We start from the raw sequence: 27,371 nt of genomic DNA on the forward strand, positions 1-27,371 counted from the left end.
GCACAGATTTGACAGCAACACGGCCTTCTCAGGCAGCCTGCTATTGTGCAAACACGCAGGCACGCTTGCGTGCGCAATAGTCCCTTCACGAGCTCTCATTCCACACGGTACGTGACAGAGGCTGGTAGCGTGAAGAGCAATCATGGCAAGCGAGAAGCAGCCAACGCTAACTTCTGAGGGATGGAGGTATTCCCATTAGTCCAAACTCGTTAAGACTAGGGGGAGGAATATGAGTGTAAGGCGTACACTGTGCCCTGGCCAGAAACTTCCATCATGGAGATATGGTTGAATCCACACTATTAAACACTCGTGTTTTTCAGAGATGAAAGTAACTTGAGAAAAGATTTTTCATCATCAGCAGTTTTGCTCAATAAATGTTCTTAAAATACTTCCGTACTATTTGAAATATGTCCTAGTAATACAAAAGTACAGTAAAAGCTGCCTAACAGTATCATCCATCACGATATACATCTACCTTTTCACAGTCATTTTGAATGAATCGTTAAAGTGCTCTATTTTCGTCTTTATTCGTGGTCCAAACTGGTCTTTTCGACTGGTTATTTATCTTGCGGTGCGATATTTGGGGCGATATTTCCTGTCTAACTCTTCAGGAATAAAGCATAAAAATGTTAAAGAATTTCAATTCTCGTAGCTACCTGGAGGTAGTGGTGGAGCATCTTCTTGCTGTGGAGGAGATAGGTGCACGTCTGGCAGAGGTAGCACAGGTTGACCTGTAGGAGGGGAGAGCCAAACGGAGAGCATCAGCAGCTCCTCAGGTCAGGGAGTATGATTGAAGACTAAAAAGAGGAATACTGCGGTGAACAATAAATAGACATGTTAATTATCCCACTGGGAGACTTGGATAATTTAAGATTTAGTGAGGTCTGGGATCAGAAGTTTGGTCGCCCCAGGCGGGCCATGGCTGGTTGAGTCTCCTACCTGGACGTCCCGGAGCAGCTTGGGCAGGTGGAACTGCCACTCTTTGCAGAAGCTGGAGAGCTGCAGCAGGAAGCCCACGGTGTGGTCCGCCTCGTCCAGACACACCAGGCTCTGCACCGTGCGCACCGCGTTCAGACACTGGGACACACACACACACACGTTAGGGCGGCTCAAATTAAACATCTACTGTGCGGACAGCGGTCAGACACTGGGGGCCGACACACACATTAGAACAGGTATAACTAAAACATCTACAGTGGGATTTGGTCACAGTCCTTTAATTAATTTGTATTCCTTCAATAATTGTTTAATCCAAGATTCGACTGAACGTCTCCCTCTGATCGCTGGCCGAGACCTCTAGGGACAAATAAGTCCTCTTTGAAAAGTCCTCTTCAATTGGGCCAGACTATCGGCATCAAACAATAATTTGATGCTCTTGCATCTTGTGACTTATGCGTTTGTTTTCTGTCAATGCAGTTGTGTGTTTTGGAATTGCAAAGCATGTTTGATAGGCAGGTAGTTTGAACGTCAGGGCCACCGTATCGATGCAAGGTCACCTGATGGATAATGTGCCAGAGCGACAGACAGTCATTCCCATTGAGCCAACATTCTCAATCAGAGCGATTCACAACCAAACCCAAATCTTTCTTTATTTTTATCTCACAACACCACATCCTGGCTAAACCCGTCCAAAACCTGTTCTATAGGGTCAGAGTGTGAAGAGGCACCTGTAGGATGCGCTCCTGATGAACGCCCACGAAGTCCAGGGCCTCGTTGATGAAGTTGTAGCGCAGCGTCTTCAGCAGGCTCTCCATCAGCGACATGCAGAGGCGGTACACTCCCGGCCAGCAGGGGGAGTCCTGCGCCTTGCGGGAGAAACTCTACACAAAGAGGACAGGGGATGTCTGGGGCTGAGGATGGAAAACACTCATAGAATAGGGCTACATCCACGTTAACGCCAGGTTGGATAGGTGCAGTGCCCTCCAGGGAATGAACATATACCTAATATTCATAGGCATGATTCAAGTCGTGTATATTCCATTTCCAAGAGCAGGAAGTGGTTGCTGTTTGGATTTTTATTTCGTGTTCGTGCAAGATGTTTGACAGACAAAAGCAGTTATTAGTCAAAATTCTAACAAGTGCGAGTTCTCGTCTTCAAAGATTATACATCTATATACAGAGCGATATATATATATATATATATAGAACTAGAGATCGATTTATTTGTATATGACCACTCAGGACCGCTGTAGCCCTCCTACGCTGTCACAAAGGGAGGAATGGGGGATGTTTAGTGGCTAGAGGAGAACCATTCCAACACCCTTAACTTCTGACTATAGTCCATGGCCGATAGTAATGCTGTACAACACAGTGATCCTAGTGGGGTCGGGGGCGTGTGAGCCTTACCTGGGAGCCCCCGTTTGAGGACACTTCATAGACGCTGAGCAGAGGGAGACAGATGCTCTGGATGAGCCCGGCGCCCGCCACCGCCGCCGCCCCCTGGACACACACACACGGTCATGTTCTGCTACCACACATCACCCTTCAAATGGGTCAGATCATTATCTTTAATAATTGCATTTTGGGGTACTACTAATAGGGTTACATGCCGATATGTAAAAAATGCCCCTTATTATTCTCACACTGTTCATTTCTGCAAAAACAATTTCAGTGTCTTTCAAAAATTTTCTGTTTTGTATGTCGCTTTAAGGCCCCCTCATGAGCCCGGTTGTGTCAGCACACCAACACTGTTGATTTGCGCGTGCGTCGGCAAATTCACAGCCCTGAAGATTGTGAACATTGCGAGGTGCGCCTTCCGCACAGTCTGACGTTACACTGTTACGGAAATAAGGCGCTAAACAAGCTGTTTGGCTCGCTTATTGAGGGGCGTTCTCGGCAAAGCAAAGGGAAAAGACGACAAAGCATGATATCACCCCTTTAAAGGAGTGGGACGTGGGCATGGAGGAGAGGGGGGCTTGCCTGCGGCGTGCGGGCCAGCGTGAGCAGCAGGTGCAGGGAGGCCTCACTGAAGAACAGGTTCTGCCTCAGACGCAGGCTGAGCTCCAGGGCGCTGAGGACCGAGGGGAGGACAGGCACCTGCCTCATCACCGACACCCAGTGCTCGCCGTCCTCGTCCACACGGCACAGCTCCTTGGCCAGGTGGAGAGCCAGGACACACACCTGGGAACGCAGCAGCGGGAAGGTTCAGTTTGGCCGTGAGCATTGATGAGCAGCATGAATCATTAGTATGATCTGATTCTTATTAATGGCCACTGACGTGGCCATTAATAAGAATCAGATCATACTAATGAAACCAGAGACTCAATCAACACGCGCCGGTTCTAAATGAGTCGTCTCTGTGAGAGGCAAGACAAATCAAAGGCTGAACAACCATGACATTTACCACCACTCACTGGTCAACCAGCCACTGCATACAGGGATGCTCATTACTATAACGTTAGTATTTAGCGTTAACATCCTCGATATTAACAAACTTTCCACTGCAACGTTGCACCTTTCATCTTCAGCCCATCCCATTTGTACTATGACGTAACCATAACATCTGTATAATATGAAGAGGGAGCCCACCCCGTCTCTCTGGTCCTTCTGCAGGCAGCGGGGCGAGTCCGTCTCCATGCTGTCCCGGTCCTCCGGGGTGTCCCCCGGGGGCGCCAGGTGGTGGGTGCTGTCCATCAGGGCCAGGGCCTCGTCCTTCACCGTGTCACACACACAGAGCAGCAGCTGGGGCAGCTGGGGGATCTCTCTGCCTGCGGACGGAGGAGACACAAATCTACTTATACTAATGAAACATTATTACTGCCGTCATCTCGAGCTGCGTTTACATGTACAGCCTTTTCAGTGGTTATTCGATCGGCTTGTCTCTCAATTTGTGACCTGCTCTATCTCCTGATCCTCTGCCGCCCACCTTGTGATCCGACCTACATCCAAACCCCTCCTTATTCCACAGTGGAGGATCCAGTAGCATGGCAGCATGTGGTTTAGGAGGTAGAGCGGGTTGGCTGGTCACCAGAAGGTGGCTAACAGGAACCCCCGGGTCCTGCTAGCAGTGCGTCTAGGTGTCCCTGAGCGAGACGCGTCACCCTGACTGTTCCCGACGATCTGACTGTCGCCTTGCATGGTTGCCACCGCTGTCTGTGTACGCATGTGTGCATGATGGGGTGAATGGGAGGCCATGTTTCAAGCGCTGGCAGGCCGCTCACCGTTGAGTCCCTGGATCTGCAGCACCGATATGAGTGCTGAGAAGACCTTGGCCTTCGTCCTCTCCATCAGCTGCTGGTCGGCCTGCAGAACGCTCTCCAGCACCAGGGCCAGGGGGGTGAGGATGTCTGGGGCCGTGGCCACCACACTACAGGGACAGCAGCAACGTTTAAATTGGATCATAGAGGGACTAATCAGCAACACAACGTTGTCCACATCCACCATCCTAACACACATGGAAAGTCAATTGAGAGGATAATGCATGGTAGTCCAACACTAAAGGGCCTTCCTACCCCAGCAGCCTACACAGGGGACTATGCCATGGGGTGGGACTGGGCGGTTACTATAGGGTTGATGTTTGGCCGGTTGTATTGATGTTTCTTTCTGCTCACCTTCTCCACTGCTTGAGGAGAATGAGGAGCAGCGTGGCCATCATGGAGCCCAGCCGCAGACAGGGCAGAGACCGGGGCACCAGCAGCTAGGGGAGGAGGGACAGCCGTTAAGACCAGAGGAGGTAAACCAATGACTAAAGAGGACCCCCCCGTTGGCTCCGCCCACTCACAGCAGCTTTGGTTCCGTCCAGGACGTCCATGAAGAGCTTCAGCTTCACCGACTCCTCCGTCAGCTGCATCACGTCAGACTGAGGATCACACACGCATGCATTTAGAAATCTGACACACACACACACACACACACACACACACACAAACACAAACACACACTCACTCTTCCCTGGACCTACGTGCGAGGTGGACAGGATGAGCAGCATGCGCCAGGCGGAGATGAGCATTTGGGTCTCGGGGAACGAGCGCACGCCCTCCTCCTCCGTCTCCGAGATGTGCGCCACCAGGGCCTTGACGTACTGGGACCAGTACTCATAGCGCCGCCCGCTGGAGAACCTCTGCAGCGCGTCCTTCAGAGACGGCTCCAAGGAGCCGCTGGACACGTGAAGCCACTTGGTATTAATCCAGATCCTTTTTTTACTTACTACTGAATATTTAAAACGGTACTATAATGTTCACACATATAGAATGCAGCCTGTATTAGAATATAGAACAAGCATTATCAGCAGCCAAGCGATGAACACAAATATATGAACTTACCTGACAACGTAATAGATTTCAAGGCCGATGATCTTCATGACGAACGCACACGTCTCCAGAACACAGTACTGTAGGGGAAGAGGAGTTCATTGTACTGACAAACCGTTTGAATCATTACCATACTGTACATCTGACCAGCCACAGCCTTACCTCTGTCATTTCTGAGGGAGAGGGGAGGGTCCCAAAAAGAGGAGTCGTCAGGTTTTCCCAAAACTTATCTCTGTGAAAAAAGTATAATGTACTTTACTTATCCCAGAGTGGATATTAGTCTTTCTGAACAACAAGGGCAGGACCAAAAAATAAATGAAACTAAAGTAAACAAACCAACAATATATCAATGTCCAAAAAGAAAAATTAAAAATCTAAAATCCCCAAAATTCTAAAATGGTATTCATAAATCTATAAGAAGATGTCATGGTTGACAGAGGAAGTCATACTTTGTTCGTAGGACAGAGATGGCGCTGTCACGGCGGTCCTGCCAGAGAGCCAGCAGGAAGGCCAGGGCAGCGCGCTGCAGCAGGGGCGGGCACCAATACTTCCCCTGCTGCTTGGAGTCGATGAGGTCCAAGACCACCTGCAGGCAGCTCCACTCCCCCAGCAGGAACTCCTGAGGACCACAGGGGGGAAGACTTAGACTACAACACCTGGAGCCACAGCAACATGAGGAAGACTCAGACTACAACACCTGGAGCCAGAGCAACAGGAGGAAGACTCAGACTACAACACCTGGAGCCCAGAGCAACATGAGGAAGACTCACACTACAACACCTGGAGCCCAGAGCAACATGAGGAAGACTCAGACTACAACACCTGGAGCCCAGAGCAACATGAGGAAGACTATCAGACTACAACACCTGGAGCCAGAGCAACATGAGGAAGACTCAGACTACAAGACCTGGAGCCAGAGCAACATGAGGAAGACTCAGACTACAACACCTGGAGCCAGAGCAACATGAGGAAGACTCAGACTACAACACCTGGAGCCAGAGCAACATGAGGAAGACTCAGACTACAACACCTGGAGCCAGAGCAACATGAGGAAGACTCAGACTACAACACCTGGAGCCAGAGCAACATGAGGAAGACTATCAGACTACAACACCTGGAGCCAGAGCAACATGAGGAAGACTATCAGACTACAACACCTGGAGCCAGAGCAACATGAGGAAGACTCAGCAGGGCTCCAGACTAACTTTTTTCTTGGGTGCACTGGTGCGCCTACATTTTTAATTTGGGTGCCAGCACGTATTTATGGTGCACACCCAAGTTTTGAGTTGTTGACGGGGGGGGGGGGGGGGGGGGGGGGGGGGGGGGGGGGGGGTTGGACCGTGCCTGCCTTGCGCTGAGTTGTTGACGGGGGGGGGGGGGCAACCGGGCAGCTGCACCGTCGATATTTACGCCATTGATTAATGATATTTTGACCATTAAATAAATGCCTTAAATAAATGCCGAATCTGTATCTCTCATAAAGAATATCGTCAGACAATGCCAAGGGATCGGTTCTGTCCCGAAAAACCCTCTGTCTCCGGAGAGACGCCTGTACGATAAGTGCGCCGAGGTCCATGGGAACACCCACAAATGGTGACGCCATTATCGGAGGAGGGGCTAGGAAGCTGCGCACGCCGATATAAGTAGCCGATCTCCGGGTAGACTCGCTGAAAAGCTGCTCCCGACCAGGTTTAGTTGCGAGCGTAAATCACCATGGTGATACTGCGACGCTAAAAGAGATCGACTTTCATGGTACAGCTAACCCAGGCTTTCAGCTCAACATACCTCGCTAACCCTCTAATCGAAGCTTCGTAGTACAGGCCCCTGGATTGGGCTTCGCGGGTTTGCTTACCGCCGTTGCTATTGTTACCGGTCTTGCGTGTTCCAACGGTTTATTTTAGGTATCTAATAAATCGCTATCTAATCAATACTTCACTCACTGCCTCTTCCGTGGTCATTACAATATTATGAATAGACTGCTCTGTAAAAAATTGTTATAATAATAATTATACCAGATAAATTTTCAGTCGCACCGGTGCGCCCAAATAAAATATTTGGTCGCACTACCCCGAATTCTAGGCGCATGTGCGCCCAAATTAGGCGCACTCTGGAGCCCTGCTCAGACTACAACACCTGGAGCCACAGCAACATGAGGAAGACTCAGACTAGCGTGGAGGACACCTTGAGCCTCAGGGAAACTTTGGGTCGGCATTCCCCATTCCTAGGAGTCCAGATCCACCGGCTGTTGCTCTGCATATGGGGTGACTTAGAGCTGACACTAACCATGATGATTCATGTACAATTGATTCTCCTAGCTTTGGCAAAATAAAGAATGATTAAGAGATAAAGAGGAGATGGACAATAAGGCCCAACCTCCAGAATAGCACCTGTAAGCTTTCTTTTCAGGGGTTCGCTAAGGCGGTAGTGCTGCTTTGAAAAGCCATTGACTTTTTCCACAGAGGAAAACCTGACTTTGGTATCCGTTAGTTGAAAGTACTCCCATACTCTTTAAGCTTTCGGTAAAGGGCAGCCAGACTGCTGCAGAACATAGCAATTATGTAGTGATACTGAGGATAAAAACATACCTAGATTCAGAATATTATATACAATATTAAGTATAACAAAAGATTAGTGTCAAAGTATTTGCTGAATGGCAGTAGCCCTAGTGACACGGCCTATCTCATCTTGTGTGTTGCATGTGTTAAAGGGTAACTCCGGATCGTACCTGTGTATGTTTTGGTGGGACGCGCATTAGTTCACCGGGACATTGATATTATTGGCAGATGTTAACTCGTTTTAACAAGCATATTAACCATTTGTTACTTAAAAAATATGCATTACAGGCTTTGAAAGCCAACCATTGCTTCCGAAGAACATGTAAACCATGATGACTGCATCGCCATAATCTCTCATATTCTTTTTGTTAGTCTTTTTTTTCTTTGCATTCTCACCTTTGACCCCTCACTACCATCCTTCACCTCCAGGTTAAGGAAGAGCTCGATGAGGCCTGGCTGCGTTTCCACGGCAACGGTGAGGAACTCCAAGATCATGACCTTGATCCTCATGTCCTCGGTGCGGCTCTGTAGACGCGTCAGGAAGGCATCGCGGATGGCGGCCGCGTCGCTGCCTAGGCAGGCGTACACCGACATGGGCGCCACCTAGGAGGGAGTCGAATGATATTACACACACACACACACGCACACATTAGGGCTGGGTGGTCAACCCCATAAAAACGGCCTTACAGGAGCGGATCACGTGGGTCAGAAAGCATGGTCACTGAGACAGGCTACACCAAACCATTAACATGTCAACTGTTTCAGTGATCAGCTATAGGAGTAACCAGCCAGCATCTCACTGGAGAGTGGGGGTTTGAGCATATACGAGTAGCCCTGTACTTTATTCAGACCAGCGTTTGTCCCTGGATTTTGGAGTCCATGGTTTTGTGTCATGGTTTTGCGGGAAAAAGGTCGGACACACATATTTGGACCACTCCCATGTAAATGATAAAATGAAAAAGGCCCTTTACGGTAGATTGTGAACAGATGAAAAACACACAAATGTGCAGTTTAGCAGACCTTATGTTGAAAAAATGTCATCATTGAGGTAAGGGCTGATGAGGTATAGGCATCTTGTTAAGGATGCCGACAGGTAAACAAGACACCAGCCGCACCTCGGAAAGTTGGAAACCTCATCCTAAATAATTTTATGTGGACGCTTTCATCTAAAGCAGCGAACAGAGTCCATTTATTAATACATGATATTAATGAGCAGTTATGTTCTCAAGGATTTCCACAGACAGACTGCAACCCCCCCTCAACACTTCCCTGCCCCAATAGGACCGCCTTAAGACTGCTTAAAGAGACGCTCTTACTGTGGCGAGCCTCTTGAGCAGCTGGATGGCGAGGCGCGGCAGGGCGGGGTCGTGCTTGTGGTAGATGTACTTGGCCAGCACGGCGATGAGGTTGTTGCCGTGGCCGCCGTGCTGGGTGAGGGCCTGCTCCAGAGGGGACGCCACGTCGGAGGGGGGCTTCAGGCGGATGACGTTGTTGGTGACGGAGAAGGCCAGCTTCACCGTCTGGATCAGGATCTGCTCCGGGCCCTCGGTACCGCCGCTGGAGACCAGAAACACAAGCTTTAACTTAAATAGTGGTTCATTGAAGAGAAAGGGTTCCCATCATACTCACAGGTACTTGGTGGTTTAATTAATAAGCATAGGTTTGGATCATTGAGGGTTTGAAACATGTTTGATTATCTTGCCCAAGGATGCCTGGCTACAGCCTAAAGTAGGCCTATGGGCATTAGGCTTTGGGTTCTTCCTAGGTCACATTAGTGCCAGTAAAAATGTGTGGAGTGCAGTTCACCTATTTTCTTAATTTTGTAGAGCAGGATTCACTTCTGAACAGCCTTTGGAATGTGATATCTATAGTGGTGCTTTGTGTGGCAAACTATTGACGAAACGATGGCTCTATAGGAGTGCAGCTGCCCCACTGTCTTAAAACAAGATGTACTTTCAAACTACATAAACTGCTATAGAGATGTTTGATTACTTTGATAAAACACCACAGCAGTGCTATGCTGCTATAAATGTCCCTTTCAGTTTTGATGCCGGGTCATTTTGTAAAACTTGTTGAACACAGGACATCCCCATACCCGGGCCGGTTACTTCAACAAACAATTAGTTGACAAACTACAATTTTAGTCTCAACAACAATGCAATGGAAAATACCTTTTTTTGAACCATTTAATTAAATATTCGGCTTCGAAACCAAATACACAGCATAAAATAATATTAAATGTGGGAAAAGTCAGGTTAAAGGGGGATTGCTGTACTTGGGAATTGACTCACACCTTGGGGTTGACTCAATACCCTGGTATTTGGTCATACCAAGATATTGAGACACACCTTGGAGATGTCTCAATACCCAGTATATGGTCATGCCAGGATATTGAGACACATCTTGGAGATGTCTCAATACCCTGGTATATGTTCATGCCTAGATATTGAGACACATCTTAGAGATGTCTCACTACCCTGGTATATGGTCATGCAAGGGTATTGAGACACACCTTGTGGATGTCTCAATACCCTGGTATATGATAATTCCATGACACCAAGCCTCACTATATCCTGGAGCCCAAATGGATTAATTTGTTCATTCATTCCACTAAATAGGATGTAGACTTAGAACATGAGCAATCACAAAAGATTGTTCAATGAAAATAAAACTGGTGATATATTAAGATAAATGCGTATATGATCTATAAAAAGCATGTATAATTTCATTTAGGGATGGAGACGGGATGCTCCGGTTAGGAGCCGTCGGCCTCACCTGCTGGGCTGGGCAGCCAGGACCATGTCTATGGTGTCCACCCCCACGCCCATGATGTTGACCACGGCCTGGCCCGCCTCCGTGTTGGCCAGGCTGTAGATGCACAGCGACTGCAGAGTGGGAGTGCTGCAGGAAGGGAAAGGTGGGAACATCAATTCAGAGATCGCTGTAGACACACATTTTCCAACAGTAAAATGTCCCCAATGAACCACAAACTAATGTCAACGCTACATGGAGCATCAGTTAGAAACAAAGCAGGTCCCTGAGCAGGTCTCAATGTACCTGCCAGCGTCCTCCCCTTCAGGACTCAGATTCAGAATGGCATGGACCAGCTCCAGGATAAGACACCCTGGACCAAACGCAATACATCAGAGTCAACATCAAAGCTGTCAACAGGGTTATAAGACTTCTATTGCTGATTTGAACCCCAGGTCATATTATACTGTTACTTGTAGTATTTCCCTTTGCCATCGAAAAACTCAGTTTCTTTAGACCGGTGGATCATAACTGAAGGGTCACGACCCAAAAGGGGCTCGCTGACTTTTTCTTAATGGGCCACAGAGTGTGTTGTACAATAATTTAATTAAATAAGAAAATAGCCGGTTTAGTAGGACTACTGAGAGAATATCATATCATGTAGTTAAACAATTATGCTGTTCCTTCTTTAGCTTGTGCACCTGGATCAGTAGGATACATGTTGAGATGTCAACAGTTATGCTGTTCCTTCTTTAGCTTGTGCACCTGGATCAGTAGCACACATGTTGAGATGTTCATACTATCGGAAGGTTTTTTATCGCTACAACAATGTGCTCTGACTGCAGGGATTCAGTGAAAAAAAGAAAAGTGGAACTGGACATTAATCTGAGAACAGGGAACAGGGTACGTGGTTTATCAATGTTTTGTAATAATGGTGTTTTAGGCTGCATTACACCTTAACTCTACATCAGCCATTTAGTCACTTTGCGGGTCGCCCCTCACCTATCCTCTCCCGGACGCCGTATGTGTTGTAGCGCCACTTGTGGTAGGTGGGAAGCATCTCCTTCAGCACCAGCAGGACGCAGGGGATGAGACCCTTGTTCTGGGTGCTGCCCAGCTGACCCTGAATCAGAGGGCAGACAAAAAATATTTATTCATTCCAAATGTAAATATATATATATATATAAAGATTTCATGAACAAGTTATTGCAGTGAGATTTGATATTTCTTAAAATAGCGTGCCTTGTCGTAATGTTAACCTATCCACTTGTGGCGTCACAAGTGGGAGTGTCCACCCGTATGGTGGTGGATAGACAGACCTAGTAGTTGGTACAGTCCACTAGGGAGGTGAAAGAAAGAAGCAGCTCTATCCATCCATCCATCATACACGTGGGTGGACCCTCCACTTGTGATGCTATTTACTAACCGCTGGTAAAGTAAATTTAAAAAAAAAGGATGAAAAATAATCATTCCTGATTTTATTTGGAATTAACTGTCCAGGTATCAGTATACGGACTGCTGGGTCATTTTAAAAGCAGCAGCAGTACCTTCACCAGGGTGGTGATGAGACGGAGGAAGGCGATGGTGACGGCGTATTCTCCCCTGGGCTGCTCGATCTGCACCAGCAGGTTGCCATAGTTACCCGCCTTCATGCCCTCAGCACTGGGGAGGGGGGAAATATGGGTATATTTTAGTACAGACTTCACACATACAAACATGTACACCAACGCCCACAGTAGAGAACAGTGGAAGTAGAAACATCACCCAATATAAATAACTAAATACCTGAAAACATTACTTCGGGAGTAATTGTTATTACAGTTAAATGACAGCCGTTATACTGCAGCAAGCATTTCAAGAGGAGCCAAGACATCACGAGCAGTACCTGATAGACTGGGCCATGCTGGTGAGCGGGCTGGAGGCGAAGGGCAGGAAGCCTGTGTGGTGCAGACTGGACCACACCTGGAGGGCCGGAGCACAGAGCTGCTTTCACATGTCTCACTAACCAATCATACTTTAAATAATGTGAGGAATTACATTGTGATCACTGAACTAGTTTATGATTTAAATATTATTTCCATACAATTAAGTAAAATATTCTGTTTTACAAGTTTTTTTATATGGTCAATTTATTTAATATACTGTTTGTTTTTTTAAATCACACCTCTTACTATTGTGGCAATAAAAACAATACATTGTTGGTGTTCCTCACTAGGTTGGAAGCACCAGTGCTATCCAGTACAACGCTGAGTTCAGAGCCCCGCACTGGCTGTCATGCGTCACATAGCACCCACCTTCCCAGGGTTCCTGGCAGCCAACACGATAAGGCAGTTGACACAGGAAGCGATCACGGCCACCGGAGGGTTAATAACCGATGTTAACCTGAAAGCCATTATGGAAAAACAATAAAGGTCAAATCCTTTCAGCAGCCAACCATTTCCCAGAGAGCACAAAGGAGGTACTCCTGCTGCATGCAGGGTCATGAGACATGGACTAGCAGGCTCACCTCTGCAGCAACATGTAAATGCGAGAGGTCAGAGGCAGTAGACAGTCCGACACGGTCCAGTCCGTGCTGATGATCTTATGGACCAGATCCAGGATGGGCTTCACCCGCTCACAGTGGGCGATAACATCTAGCATGGACACAAAGAAAACCATGGCCCTCATTTTCTCAAAGGCAATCCTTGTATATCTATTTTCAACAAGCAAAGATAAACAAGTTAAGGTTGAAGATACAGGCAGACCTGTGACCCATCAGTGGGGGTACTTTTGACCCCAGGATCCATCCGATTTTATAAACTAAGCAATACATTACTTGGTCAAGAGAGGATCATCAACAGTCTATGCATGTTGCTCATCAATACATTAAAGATCCCATGGCATCTTACTTTATGGAGGCTTTAATATAGATATTAGTGGGCCCCTAACACAGTATTTGAAGACGTTCCCGAAATTCAGCTGTGGTGCAGAATTACATCCACTACGAGCCAGTCGCACATTGAGCTTTCCCCAAAAACGCAGTTTCGGTGTCCAGTGTTTCCCCCACGTTCACAAAGCAACGGCGCGCCGCCGCTGCTGAATTTTCTCCGCCGCTGCAATAAAAATCATTCTAATTCTTTTTTTTTACGTAGCTCCTTTTAGAAAATGTACAGCGCGTAACGTCAATTGCGCAGCACATCATCACGTAACCAACATCAAAGAAGAAAAATACACAGCGAGTGTGGCAGTTGGCAGTAGGCTACCCTACACGGTTTCAAAGTTACATTGATTCTAGCAGTAGCGAGTGAAGCGGAAGATCGACAGACAGACAGACAGACAGACGCTAAAATGTGTCGCTACATGACCACCAGTGTTAAAAACCCTCTGAGCCCAATCATTTTATTGTATCTATATACCGCAATCTCCTTGCCGTTTTTCCTCTAGTAGTGTGTGTGTGTGTGTGCGCGCGCGGGCGTGTGTGTTCGCTCTTTTTGGGATCATAGCCTTTACAGGAGCTTATATCCAGTCAGGAATTTATAGCCTAGGTATTTTCGGGAACTTTGAAAAATGAATCCATACTGTTAGATCCGATGTTGTTCATTATTGCCATATAAAATCCGTTTATCGCGTATTTTAGTTAGGGATTTATGCTAATCGCCTGTAAGCATGTGGTCATTAGCATAAATACAGGGAAAAAACCTTTATGCTTTGGGCATAGCAACCATGTTTAGTGTTTAAGCATTAGGCAAAAATCTGTAAATAAATTGTGCAAATTATATTTACGTTTATATTTACAAAAATATAAAAATCTGTAAATGAAGACACAAAAGGCAAAGTTACAACACCAATAATCCCATCTACAGTAATACACAGGACTGTTTGAATAGGATTTAAGTGCATATTCTCCTCTCAAAGTGCACCAGATTCATGCATTCCAATGTAAAGGGTACAAAAAAAATTCGGCCGGGGGGACATGCCCCCGGCCCCCCTAGAGGGTTTCGGGGACCACACCACCGCTGCTGAAAAAAATCCTGCGGTAAACACTGGTGTCTGTTGCTTCAATGCAAATGAGGAGGAGAGAGGCGGGTCAAGGAGGAGGGTGGGGGTGTGGCCCTGAGCAGCTTGCGGCCAAGGTACTGTACGCTCTGGTTACAGTGGATGTATCGCAATGGCGAGGCGCACACAGCCTTTGGCCGTGTTCTGTAAATGTTCTAGAACACTCTGCTCCGGCAGGAGACCAGGGCCCCGTTTCCCGATATCGATGGATCTTCGCTCGTAAGATGGTTCGAAAGGTGGATCTTTCGAACCATCGATAATTTCTTTGGAGCGTTTCCCGAAACTCCTCTTTAACGCGAACGCGCATTCGCTGCACTCAAGACGAACGTAGGATTGTACCTGTCCACTGACATGGTGCTGAAACGGGCTATGACGCAGGGGGAGACGCAGGAATGTCGGAGGAAAATGGGGTTAAAAAGGGTTAAAATATCTCCCCATCAAGGCCAACCGCAGAGTAGCCTACGAAAAGAATAGATTGCAATAATATGAATGCTAAAGATATTAAAACACAATTGATTAAGCCTAGGCCGACCAGTGACGTGCAGTCAGGGTAGGCACTGCCTACCCTGACAAAATTCAAACGTAAAAATGTTTAAATAATTTTATTTAATAAACTTGTATTTGTATTTGTACCGAGTATTCTTGTGTTTTATATATGCAATATATACGTTATTCCAATTGTTTAGACGTTACGATGACAATTGTATCAGTTACGCAACATCAAATACAAAAAACCGGTAGAATAAGCAGTGCCTTTACTGTCCATTCATTGTGAACGGCAACGAAAAACTAATGTGGCGCATGCGCACTTCGATCCTGGCAAAAGGGAGGCCTATGCCAACACTTGATGCACTCTTGCAGAAAAAGGGACCGAAAATTGTTCGCTCGTTTCAAACGGATTGGTATGAGAAAAAGGATTGGCTTTGTGGCTGTGCCACCAGTCAGCGGCTGTTCTGCCATCCCTGCCTGCTTTTTTCATCCAGTCAGACTGTTTGGACTGCAACGGGATACTGTGATTTAAACAACCTGCCCGCAGCTTTAACTAAGCATGAAAAGTCATCAGCTCACATTCGGTGTCAGATTATGCTGAAAACCTTCGGCAATTCACGGATCGACCTTGCACTTGACGAGCAGAGGAGGCTGAATATAACCTGCCACAATGAAAAGGTGAGGGAAAACCGGGAGGTGTTGAAGGATCTGATAAATGCGACCTGCTTCCTTGCAAAGCAAGAGCTTTCTTTTCGTGGCAATGATGAGAGCACTAGCTCTTGCAATAGGGGCAATTACATTGAGTTGCTCGATGCCATAGCTGAGAAAGACGAGAGGTTGGCTAGACATCTACGTACATCTGTGTTTTCTGGAACATCTAACAGAATACAGAATGATCTGATCGACTCAGTGGCAGACGTGCTCCTCGCTGACATTAGGATTGACATCAATGCGGCCCCCTTTGTTGCTGTGGAGGTGGATGAGTCCACTGATGTGACAAATAAAGCCCAAATATCTGTTGTTGTACGTTATGTATGTGAAGGCAAAGTAAAGGAAGCCTTTCTTGGTTTTGATGATGTGAGCAACGACCGGAGAGCAGCAGCCATTTCGCAGTATGTATTGGGCTCGTTAGAGAAATACAACTGCTGCGATAAACTGGTTGCACAGACGTATGATGGAGCCTCTGTCATGGCCTCAGAGCTAAATGGGGTGCAGGCAAAAATTAAAGAGAAGGTGCCCGAAGCTATATTCACGCATTGTTATGCGCAAAAGTTAAATTTGGTTCTAGCCCAATCTGCAAAATGCATCCCCGAGTGCAGAACCTTTTTCAAGACAGCTGAGGGACTTTCTGCCTTTTTTGGCAAATCATCCAAACGCACCCATCACTTGGATGAGACTGTCAAACGCCGCATCCCGAGAGCAGCAGCAACCAGGTGGAGTTCAAATTCAAGGCTGGTCCAAAGGATTTTATTTCACCATCCAGATCTACGTGCCATGTTTAAAGGAATCGGCGACAATCCCGACAACTGGGACGGAGAAACATTGGCAATGGCTGCTGGGTTTGAGTTGTGGCTAGGAAAACGGTCAACCCGTTTCCTACTGATGGCTTTTGAAGGGAAAGGGAAGTCTGGGGCCCCCTGCTTGAGCTGCTCCCCCCGCGACCCGACCCCGGATAAGCGGATGACGATGAGGATGAGGGCTTTTGAAGGGATCTTCAATGACACCGATGCCCTCTTTAGCATCCTTCAGTCCAAAACCATGGATATCGGTTTCTGCTGTAATCGCATCAGAGACACAATGAAAGTGTTGGACAGCAAGCGACAGGATTTTGACCGTTTTCATGCACACTTTGAGGAAGATGTGATGAGATGCAACTCGTTCACCGCGAGACACGAGATGGGCTGTCAAACAAAACAGAACGAGCTCGCATCTACTACTGCATTCTGGACAACGTCAATGTTCAGATGAAGACCAGGTTCGTCAATCACTTTTCTGATCTGGATTTCATTGGACTGGTAGATGGCAACAGGTTTGAGGAGATGTTGCGCCAGTTTGATGAGAGCAAACTGGAGAAGCTGTCAAAGTATGCCAGGTACTTTGACTTCGTCAGGCTGAAAAGTGAATCTTGTGGGGTTGTATGGCTCACAAGAACTAAGGGGCAAATCACCAACACAGCTTCTTGACTTTTTAAAAAATTACGACCTGGAAGCAACAGTTCCTGAAGCAACAAAGTTGCTGCAACTGGTGTTGACAATACCAGCCACTACAGCTTCGGTGGAGCGCACATTTTCCACACTGAAACGCATCAAGACGTACAGTCGGAACCGGACCGGACAAGCACGTCTTTCAGCCCTGGCCATTCTGTCCATCGAGAGCCAGAGACTGTGCCAACTGAAGGCCCGTAAAGAGGTCTTTTACAACGCTGTGATCGACGCCTTCACGAGGAAAGAGCGGCGGATGGATTTTATCTACCGATAGGTGAGTCAGAAACTATTTTGGGCTTAATTTTGAATTGATAAGTGTGGTTGAATTAATGTCGACTGCAAGCCATTTGCCTTCATGTTCTCATTGTTGCTGACTGACAAACATAATTGGCCATCGTGCAATAATTAAGGATACAGTGGTTGTATTCTGATGATGTGTGTGTGCGTGCGTGTGGGAGAGTGAGAGTAATAGACGATATGTCATCCTGATTTGATTTTTATTTATTTATGCAGGGGCGGAGTGGGACACAAAAATCTCAGTGCCTACCCACTTACTGACTTCACCGCACGTCACTGAGGCCGACATATACATCAGTCCTAATCCTGAGCGCACGATCGGGAGGTGGAAGTTGCGCTTTCACAAGTCCAGCGGAGGTCTCTAGTTTTCGCCGGCCAAGTCATGCGCTGTGATGTGTGACAGCTATGTTGCACAACATTGCAGCTAAGGCTGGGGTAGCTTTGGTTGAACCGGAGGACATCGAGGACGATGACGACGAGGAAGATTGGTGTGAGGACGGCCTCCCTCATAACTACGCGGCTGGTTTTCATGCACGTCGAAGAGTGATTGAGACTTTTTTTAACCCCCTCCACCCTCCCACATGTCACTAAACATTCCCGTCAACGTGACCAATCCCCACCATATCCCAGCCTTTTGCCTGCTCCTTTGCATTTTTTGTTATATTTTTATAATTAATAATTTTATTATTTTTTTATTTTAAATTATCACATTACATTATTTTAGGCTACGTTTTATGAGTAGCCTTTGTCAGTCTGCACAAATCCCCCCCACTTGCTCTCACACATTTTAAGTGCCCTGCCTGCTCAAACATTTCCTGGACTGTCTCTCTCAAACTAAGAACATAATGGCCCACATTAGGCTCAGACGCACGTGATACACCATTACCAATGTGTTATAATAAAACGCATCCAATACTAGGAATGTCCGCTGGTTACGCCACTGAGGCTATAGTAGGCTAACGAGGCTCTTAGCGTCCTACGAGTACCCTGGAGCACTCGTTAGCTACTCGTGAGCGTTTTTAAGAGGTTCGTTACCAAAGATGCTTTCGGGAAACTGTGTGAAAACTGTACGATGCTCGTACGACCTACTCTGCGATCCACTTAGGCTAAAGATGCTTTCGGGAAACGGGGCCCTGGAGCTCAATATCTAAATAATGTCATATTATACACAACCGCGGGCAACAATCCCTTCCTCCTCCATGATTTTCATGCCATGGGACCTATAAAATGCCACAAAAGTGATAGAATTCACATGTCCATGTATAATGTATGTAAAAAAAACAGAACGACTCCTTTCAGTCTTCAAAGATGGTATCAAATCTTCCATTAAGTTTAAGTGTGAATGCGAGCAGTACCTGCGGTGGACACCACGTGCAGCAGCATCTCCACCTCGCAGGTGAACAGGGTCCAGGCGCTGTAGGAGTAGTCCCAGCGCACCACGTAGCCCTGCTCCCCCGCCATCACCACCTGGCCCAGAACGCCCTGGGGCATCCGCAGGTTGGTCTGCCCGGAGCCTGGGGGCAGCGAGACACCAGGGATCAGTGAGAGTGAACCACCTCCTCCACCAGCCTGGAGTCATTCCAGTGCGTACTGGAACGGAGGCCACTATGTTTGGCATTCTGTAATATGGTTATGCTGTTTAGGGAAACAGTACCGCAGCCTCAGGGCCCAAACCCAGAGGATGACCATTGACCTACAGTCACTGATCTAGACAGGGCCACCGTGGAGCTAGACTGCACCGCCCATGGATGTAAAGGCCTTTTCTTACCAAGAGGATAGAGGAGTTTGGGGATCTGTCTCCTCCAGAGTGTCTCGTCGTCCTTGGAGATGATTTCGTTGGGCTTCTGCTTGTACACCTCCGTGTAGAAAGACATCTTGTCCAGAAAAGTGTAAACCTGCCCCCACATAAAAGGAAAAAAAGATATTGTTCAACATTGTACATTTGTTTAGAATGAAACCCATGTCCTAAACAGCTGTGTGTGTGCTACAAGTGGGTGTGGAGTTTGAGCACCTTCTTTACGGTGGACTTGTTTGACAGAAGAGCGGTGAGGAGCTGTAGCAGCGGGCCGGTCTTGTGAGGAAACATCCCCACAGCGCTGTCCAGGATCATGCCCAGGCCCATGTTGGGTCTCTGCATGGACAAACCAGAAGACCACCCAGTGAATAATAACATTGACATGTGGTGGTCATTTCTTTATAGATTCACTGTGGGACTCACCATTTCCCAGAAGAGCTCGGCAAGACTCGGAGCAGAGAGCACCTCGCATGCAGCGTCGATCAGATGCTGCAGGAGCAAATTAAGGCTTTGGTCAGCAAGGAGAATCAACACGCATCATCAGCGATCAATGACTCAGAGTCGAGTAGGATGGTCCACCTGGGGCAGGCGGGCGGGCGGGCACGCACACACACACACACACACACACACACACACACACACACACACACTAGATCTTCTGAGGCCATGAGTCTCAACAGGAAACCGATCGATTGCCTACGCTGGGTTTGAACCCTAAGTGAAAGAGTTGAAGTACCTCTGACGGCTCATCACACTTGGTGGTATAATATGTCCCCTTTAATGAACAAATGTGGACAGTCGGTTTGTTGGCCCATTTCTTTGGATAGCTATGGATGGGTTGGAGTCCTGCCCAGCAAAACAATCATCATAAACACTCATGGATAGTTGTTCAGTCCCTACTCCTGCAGATCGTACCTGTGGGCTGCCCAGGGTCTCCTCTTCAAAGGAGGTGATGACGAAGGAGAGGAGGCCATAGATGCACATCTTGGCAGTGCTGGCTGTACACTGTAGGGCGATAGGAAAATAAAGAAACATTTAAAGATTGATAAACCTGCACTATTCATCTATTTATTTATTAGCAATCTAGTGGCTTGAGTTGTAGTTATAGCTACATACAGTTCAGCCTACTTTATAAGTCAATAGAGTATTATTAGATTTTCTAACGGTGGGCAGGAACTAGGAGAAAGATTCCCTGGATGGATTGACTTGTGAAATCTTTCTAGTTCAGTATTACATAGGGCAGGTACAAAGCATATTTAAATGCAACCGTTAACTGATACACAGGAAATGGTATGCATGTGGCATCTGAAAATAATCAATCCATACTTAATAAAATACACACCTTGCCAACAATTCATTATGTTCCAATGCTACAAATGAGAACCACTGTAAAGACGCCACTCAATAAGCACTGCCTTACGTTGTTTCCCGAGACCCCCAGGCCCTGCAGCATGGTGGACAGGTACTTGAAGACCCCCAGCTGCAGGGCGGTGTTGCCGATCTTCCTGACGACGGGGCTAGACTCGTTGGGCTTCAGCGTGTGCCTCAGCAGCACCCAGGACAGTAGCACCGGCCCGTGGTGGGGGATGTCTCCCAGCGTCAGCAGCAGCTGGTCCATCTCCTGGAAAATTGCAACACACCGTTTAGCAGCCTGTTTAGCAGCCCAACACTGCTAAACAGGGGCCACTCTTGTGTTTACCTTTGCATTTATTCACTTTAATATACTGCGAAGTACTGGTACTGGGCCACTTTATAATTTATACCGTCCTTTTGTCTGCCCTGTTTGTCTATACTTTAGCGTCTATTTTTTCTTTTTATAGGTACTTTGTATTTATATAAGGGCTGTCAAAATGAGCTTGTTAATAGCGCGTTAACGCAATCTAATTTTAACGCAAATAATATGTGATTTTGAAAGGTTCTGCCCACAGAATGACAACATTCATATCAGAAATATTTTTTGTTTATAACGTTATTTTCTCAGTGAATGAACCCAATGACACCGTTCCTTGTGCACACTAGTTTTTGAGACACATCCCCTTGCAGAAATCTGCAGGTTGTTGCATCACTAGATAACAATTAATAATGCAATCAAGGTCGACGTATTAGAATGTATTGTGGACCAGATCTATAGCATGATCCAAGAGCTACCATGCAAGTGTAAACGTTAAAAATAGAGAAGAAATCCATCAGGTATTGGTGTGTGACAAATTCTAGTTTACTTAGGATGTTTAATTTCAAAACCTTGCCCTCTTCTGAGCTCTTTCCAACTCTCCAATCTTGCCTAAAGTAACATCTATAACCTGTTTAATTTGGTTATTATAAAGCACATGCATTGATTTGATTTTTAAACCCACATTTGTTTGACAGAATTTGAGTCAGACCAGAACAATGACATTTGGGCATGGAAACCCAACTATTCCTAGGATGGATCGAGTCTGCTATGGGTGGAGGACTAACGACAGAACTATGGTCAAAAACGACAGACGTAGCGCCCACCTTGGTGACCTCAGGTGTGCTGTAAAATTGGTGCTGATCCGTGCAGTCCTCCAGTGCACACTTGTGAAGGAAGTCAATGTCCATCCCTTCTACCAGGATAAGAGAGCTGAAGTACCTGCGGGCAGCAAACACAAAAACATTGGATACTTCAGATAGATGATGATGTAAATATAGTGTTCAAATTAATGTACAACTGTTATAGCTTTGAAAAACATAAAAAACAAAGAGCAGTCTTACCCGATGCGGTCGACCAGGGGGTCCATGCTCTTGTCCACCAGGTGTCTGTTGGTCTGCCTGAGGCCAAAGCCTTGCTCCTTGAACAGCTTGGTGAAGCTCAGCAGGTCGGTCGGACTCATCTCAAAGTAGGCGTAGTACAGGAACAGGATCTCCAGCAGCAGAGACTGTTCTCGAAGACACTGGCGGAACCACCGCGAGATCTGCCTCTCCGTCTGAAACAAACATTTGGATAGTGGGTTGTATTTATTTGTACATAGTACATTACATGCAATTTATTAATTTAATTACTTTTTTGTATTTTTCCTCGCTAGCATATGGGCAATGCCAGTTCAGCTCTACTGTGTCCACTTTGTCAAACAAGTTAATACTAAAAAAAGTGAATTTATTATGAATCATGTAATCAATGCAAGTAGGGTCCATCTCGACTTGGTTTTTTGTGCAGTTCTCACCATTAGATTGCCATGGGTCTCCCATGTTGGAGCCTCTGCTTTGAACAAGTTCTCAAACTGTGACTTGTAGTTGGCCACTAGGTCCTTCTCCAGTTTATTCACACAGCTAGCATACTCTGCCTTCAAAAGACAGAGAATGAAAAAAAAAAATCATTAAATTCATACCAAACTTAAGATGGTAAATGGTGTTACGGCTGGAGTTATGCTAAGCTGCATCGTGTATTCATGAAATATCTTACTTTGTAGGGATGTCTCTCATCCTGAAAGTATGTCAATAGGAGTAGGACGCATCGCAGGAGACACACACGCTCCTCAAAGTAAAAGTCTGCAATCTGTGGACACAAGAAACATATTCATTGTAAAGGTGGTAATTTCTGCCGAGACGTGCGCTCAATCAACACAGAAACAAAGGACGTTTGGAGGAACGGGGGATACCGCGGGAGTGGTTGTCTTCCCCACCATTGCCCCAGATAATCATAAGACTTTATGGGCATATTGAACATTGCTGTAGCTTCATAATGTTACTGTACACATAATAGCGCGTCCCTAAGATTCCCGCGGGTTTAGCGGTGTAAACCTGCTGAGGAGGCGGTGGGGCAGCAGCACTCCTCTCTAAGGAACCTTCGCCTGGTGGATATTTCCTGCAATGATTCAGAGTTTGCATGGAGAAAAGGGGACTTTCTTTTGTCAGTGTGAGGTGAGACTGAGAATCAATGAGTTACTCAAAGACCTACAATCAAATTTTTACCCATTTAATAAAAAACTTCAATGTTTGGGCGATACTGTGGATAGCATCCTCCTCGCATGTCCTGAGCCACTTGATAAAGGACCAAAGCATCGTAGTAAGATAGAACACTAATGGAATATATCAACAAATTAGGCCTCTGGATTAGCGTGTTTTCTTACAAGGTATGGGAAGAGGGCATGTGACGCCATTGACATGCGAAAAAAATTAAGTAAGTAATACCACCAAGTACACAACTAATAAGTACAAAACTGAAACCAATGTACAACATGGGTCTAGTCTAGGGGTGTGACGATACTTTGTACCACGAAATATCGCGATACGAAAAACGTTGGTGAGACGAAAAAATGGTTTGTGACATTATTTTATTTATTTATTTTCAGACTTTATTTATGGACATAAGTTTCCACTTAAAAATTCATAGACCAAGAAAAATATATATTTGTTGCCATTTATGACAAGATGATTAGTCTATATCATGTTATTATAACACCTGTTTACAATTTCATAAGAAATGGAAAAATAGCATCAGACTAATGATTAAAATAAGCTTACCAAGAAGACGATTCTTAACTAGATTTTATGCAATGCCATAAATTCAATTTTCATGACATCAAGTTGTGAAATGAAAGCCAGAACATTTCAATAATAAAGTTCAGGTAAACATAATTGTACATACATATCACAATCAATTTGATGATCGAGCATAAAGAATGTGTGAATGGTGTTAACCATGTACACTGACCTTGAGCAGTAATGCCTGGCTTTGTCTCTCATCCTGGAGAACAGACTGTAAAGGAAAAAGCTTATGTTATTATAATTATAAAAAAATATCATCCAATCTGATTAAAACAAAATTCACCCATAGAAGGAAATCCAAGGGATTATGTGTACCTTTAATGAATTACGCGTTCCCCTGTAGTCCTCTTGTAGGTAGCACTGTAAAATCTGCAAACTCTTTTCCTCATCAAGACCCTGAAAATAAATATACACCGGTTCATCTCAATAAATTATTGTTTAACATTTAAATAATTAAGTTTAAAAAAGGACAAAGATATGATGTAGATTCATTACGAAAGTGTAATATTACAAGCCTTTATTGGTTTTGACATTTAGATTATGGCTTCCAGCTCATGAAAACCCAAATATCAGTAGCTCAGAAAACTGTAAAATTACATAAGACCAGTAAATAAAAAAATGATACAAGTATGTTCTTGTACATGCAGTCAGTATTTGGTTGGGCTCCTTTTGCATGAATTACAGCATCAATGCGGAGTGGCACGGAGCCGATCGGCCTGTGGCCCAGCTGAGGTGTTATGGAAGCCTAGGTTGTTTCGATAACGGCCTTCAGCTCGTCTGCATTGTTGGGTCTCATGTCTCTCTCATCGTCCTCTTTGGGGTTCAGGTCAGGCACGATTGCTGGACAATCAAGCACCATAATCCCATGGTCATTAAAACAGGAATTGGTACTTTTGGCAGTGTGGTTGGGCCAAGTCCTGCTGGAAAATGAAACCGGCATCTCCAGAAAGCTTGTCAGCAGAAGGAAGCATGAAGCGCTCCAACATGTCCTGGTAGACGGCCCCTGACGTCGTCTCTGGGTCAGGAGTGGCTTGACGTGGAATGTCCTTGATACGTCTGTGCATGGCGTCATTTGATGCACTGACTCCTGCCTCAGTCCATTCGTTGTGAAGCTCCCACACATTAACGGTTATCTGTGTTGCTTCTGCACCTTTTTCTACCACACTTTTTACTTGCACTCCATCTATGAACATGCTTGGATACAGCTCTGTGAACAGCCAGCTTCTTTAGAGATTAACTTTTGAGGCTGCTACCTTGGGTCTACAACATGGAACTTTTAAACAATATTCACATTTTCTGAAAATGACTAAAGGCTTAAAATATTTCACGTTGGGTGTAATAAATATGTATAACATACAAATTTCACTTTTTTAAATGATTGGTTGAAAATGTTTAATATTCTTATTTATTGAGATGCACTTGTGTAATAAACTATGCATATATTCATATTGAACCCATTTAAGAATATATATACACACGTTAGTGAAAAATTGATGAAAGTAAAGTATAACTCTATAAAAGTGCAATGATAAAATACCTAGACAATACAGAAAGTTAAATAGGACAAGCATCCCAAACTCACCAGCAATTTGCTTATCCTAAGTGAGAAGTCCTTCAGTGGCTTGGCAGCCTCCTTGTTTGCCTTCAGCCTGGCCACAGCTGATGAACTGTATCGAAAAGGGATAGAAAATACAACATTTAAACATTGGTATCTTTTCCAACTACAAACAGTTTTCTAACTGTTTGTGGACAACACATTCTTTAAGACTTATACCTGGCTGGTTTGTAGTAGGTAAGCCCTTGATGTAGCTTTTCCCAGTGCCTGTCAAGCTCTGCCTCAATCTGCGCCTATATTATTGAGGATGTAGGTCAGAGAGAGACAGCAGCATGAACAGAAAGAAAGATGTCAGTTCACATCACATTAACAAGGACGACCAATGTGGCATTTTGAAGTTTCGTAAAAGACTCCAAACATTGTTGTTTCCCATGCAGGCGCAACCAGTATAACTAAACCTCTGTGATCAGCAATACAAATAAATATATTATAAACTGTATGTGTGTGTATATACATATATATTTATTTATTTATTTTATTTTTTAAAGTTGTCAATGTTTCTAATTAAAAATCAAGTTGTTTCCTCTTGTTTTAATCCATAGGTGTGGTTGGTGGGTCACCAAACAGACTAACACATGAATAAATTGCGACAATTGAACCAATTCAAGACGGCCTGGATTGTCGGTTCAAAATAATAGCAAGAACAATCGATAAAGCACATACCGGTTCTCTCAATGCTGACCGACCCAGAAGAATTGTCCATAGCTCCCGACTACTCCTGTGAGAAAACATAGGGTTGGATAATGAGGGAAGACCATTTCCTGTAATTATGTGGTTATCAAAAATACGGTGTCCTGGGAGAGATTGTATATTCGGTTGTTCTACACATACCTATGGGCTGAATCTTATTTACTGAAATGTATTTCGTTTTCATATCTCCCTGAAACGTAGTTAATGGAGTCTGAGATGCAAGCAATCACGTAATAATTGGGTACTTCAGTGATGATCAACAATGGTGAGGCTCGGTTACTTCAAGCATTTAGAAACAAGTCCTCTTGCTTTACCGAAGTAGATGAATGTACATATCCTGTCTGCACTAAGTCGGACTCTATTCTACTGGGATAAAGTTCTTCATGAATTCCATATTTGAAAATTAGACGTAATAGTGCAGGCCGTACTATATTATATTCTATAACCTGTGTTCAAGGAAAATTAGATTAAAGTTTCAGGGATCTTGTTCAGTTTGTGGACAGCTCAACCACGGCTACTCTCGGTGGGTCGGAAATATCCGCCACTTTATTCCATCTGAATACATTCAAATGTAAAGTTTTTAGTAAAGTTTTCAATACTTATATAGAGACAGTTAGCAGTGTTTCTTAGCCGAGTTGTGACTGATGCCATGCAGTGGTTGTGACGCTTTGAGTCGCGCTGAAACCATTCAAACAGCGAGCTGGGGCTAAGCTAAGGTACCCTAACGTCAGCGTGCTGCTGGTGACCGGGAGGTCTCTACGGAGCGCTCGGTTACTTTAATGAAAAGGAGACCCCGAGTTTGAGGTTGTGAACATCAGGCATTCTTTACAGTTGAGTTTCCCTTTGTTAAGTTATTTGACAGAAGGCCAGGGTAAACTTTAAGTATATGGACTGTTACCTGACACACAAGGCCGCCTCCGCCATCTTGGGTCCCGCCGTGTGATTGGCTGAGCGTCGGATTCCGGTTTCCTGTTCTCGCCGTGTGATTGGCTGAGCGTCGGCCTCCTGTTTCCGCCGCGTGCCTCTGCTCTGTGTCTTTGTCTGTTTCCTTTTCCTCTTATGCTCACTATCTGGGTACTATAAAATAATGATACTCATTATGGCTATTTATACGTGTTAGAATATATATTCACACGTTTTGATCTAAAACCCAACATAAACTTTAGACATATGTAGACATGAAAG

At 45.5% G+C, this 27,371-nt stretch overlaps 1 protein-coding gene across 1 annotated transcript in view; it reads right to left on the reverse strand.

Annotated features, from left to right (window-relative positions):
* Positions 1 to 27,146, reverse strand: part of nup188 (nucleoporin 188) — a 30,223-nt gene extending 3,077 nt beyond the window's left edge. The window contains 38 exon segments of the mRNA XM_030341629.1: positions 657 to 731; positions 940 to 1,077; positions 1,668 to 1,820; positions 2,347 to 2,439; positions 2,920 to 3,120; positions 3,529 to 3,707; positions 4,161 to 4,306; positions 4,551 to 4,636; positions 4,721 to 4,798; positions 4,901 to 5,096; positions 5,262 to 5,329; positions 5,412 to 5,481; positions 5,699 to 5,868; positions 8,201 to 8,407; positions 9,121 to 9,361; positions 10,580 to 10,705; positions 10,862 to 10,928; positions 11,558 to 11,678; positions 12,103 to 12,217; positions 12,441 to 12,517; positions 12,850 to 12,937; positions 13,062 to 13,188; positions 18,936 to 19,094; positions 19,349 to 19,475; positions 19,592 to 19,711; positions 19,799 to 19,864; positions 20,291 to 20,380; positions 20,796 to 20,996; positions 21,872 to 21,986; positions 22,109 to 22,320; positions 22,558 to 22,677; positions 22,797 to 22,889; positions 24,048 to 24,092; positions 24,197 to 24,277; positions 25,464 to 25,548; positions 25,656 to 25,729; positions 26,160 to 26,214; positions 27,085 to 27,146. Of these exon segments, the coding sequence (XP_030197489.1) occupies positions 657 to 731; positions 940 to 1,077; positions 1,668 to 1,820; positions 2,347 to 2,439; positions 2,920 to 3,120; positions 3,529 to 3,707; positions 4,161 to 4,306; positions 4,551 to 4,636; positions 4,721 to 4,798; positions 4,901 to 5,096; positions 5,262 to 5,329; positions 5,412 to 5,481; positions 5,699 to 5,868; positions 8,201 to 8,407; positions 9,121 to 9,361; positions 10,580 to 10,705; positions 10,862 to 10,928; positions 11,558 to 11,678; positions 12,103 to 12,217; positions 12,441 to 12,517; positions 12,850 to 12,937; positions 13,062 to 13,188; positions 18,936 to 19,094; positions 19,349 to 19,475; positions 19,592 to 19,711; positions 19,799 to 19,864; positions 20,291 to 20,380; positions 20,796 to 20,996; positions 21,872 to 21,986; positions 22,109 to 22,320; positions 22,558 to 22,677; positions 22,797 to 22,889; positions 24,048 to 24,092; positions 24,197 to 24,277; positions 25,464 to 25,548; positions 25,656 to 25,729; positions 26,160 to 26,214; positions 27,085 to 27,110 (4,491 nt within the window). The 5' untranslated portion in view covers positions 27,111 to 27,146.
* Between the last annotated feature and the right edge of the window lie 225 nt (positions 27,147 to 27,371).

The sequence above is a fragment of the Gadus morhua genome, chromosome 19 (genome assembly GCF_902167405.1).
Source record: "Gadus morhua chromosome 19, gadMor3.0, whole genome shotgun sequence".
Classification (NCBI taxonomy): Eukaryota; Metazoa; Chordata; class Actinopteri; order Gadiformes; family Gadidae; genus Gadus; species Gadus morhua.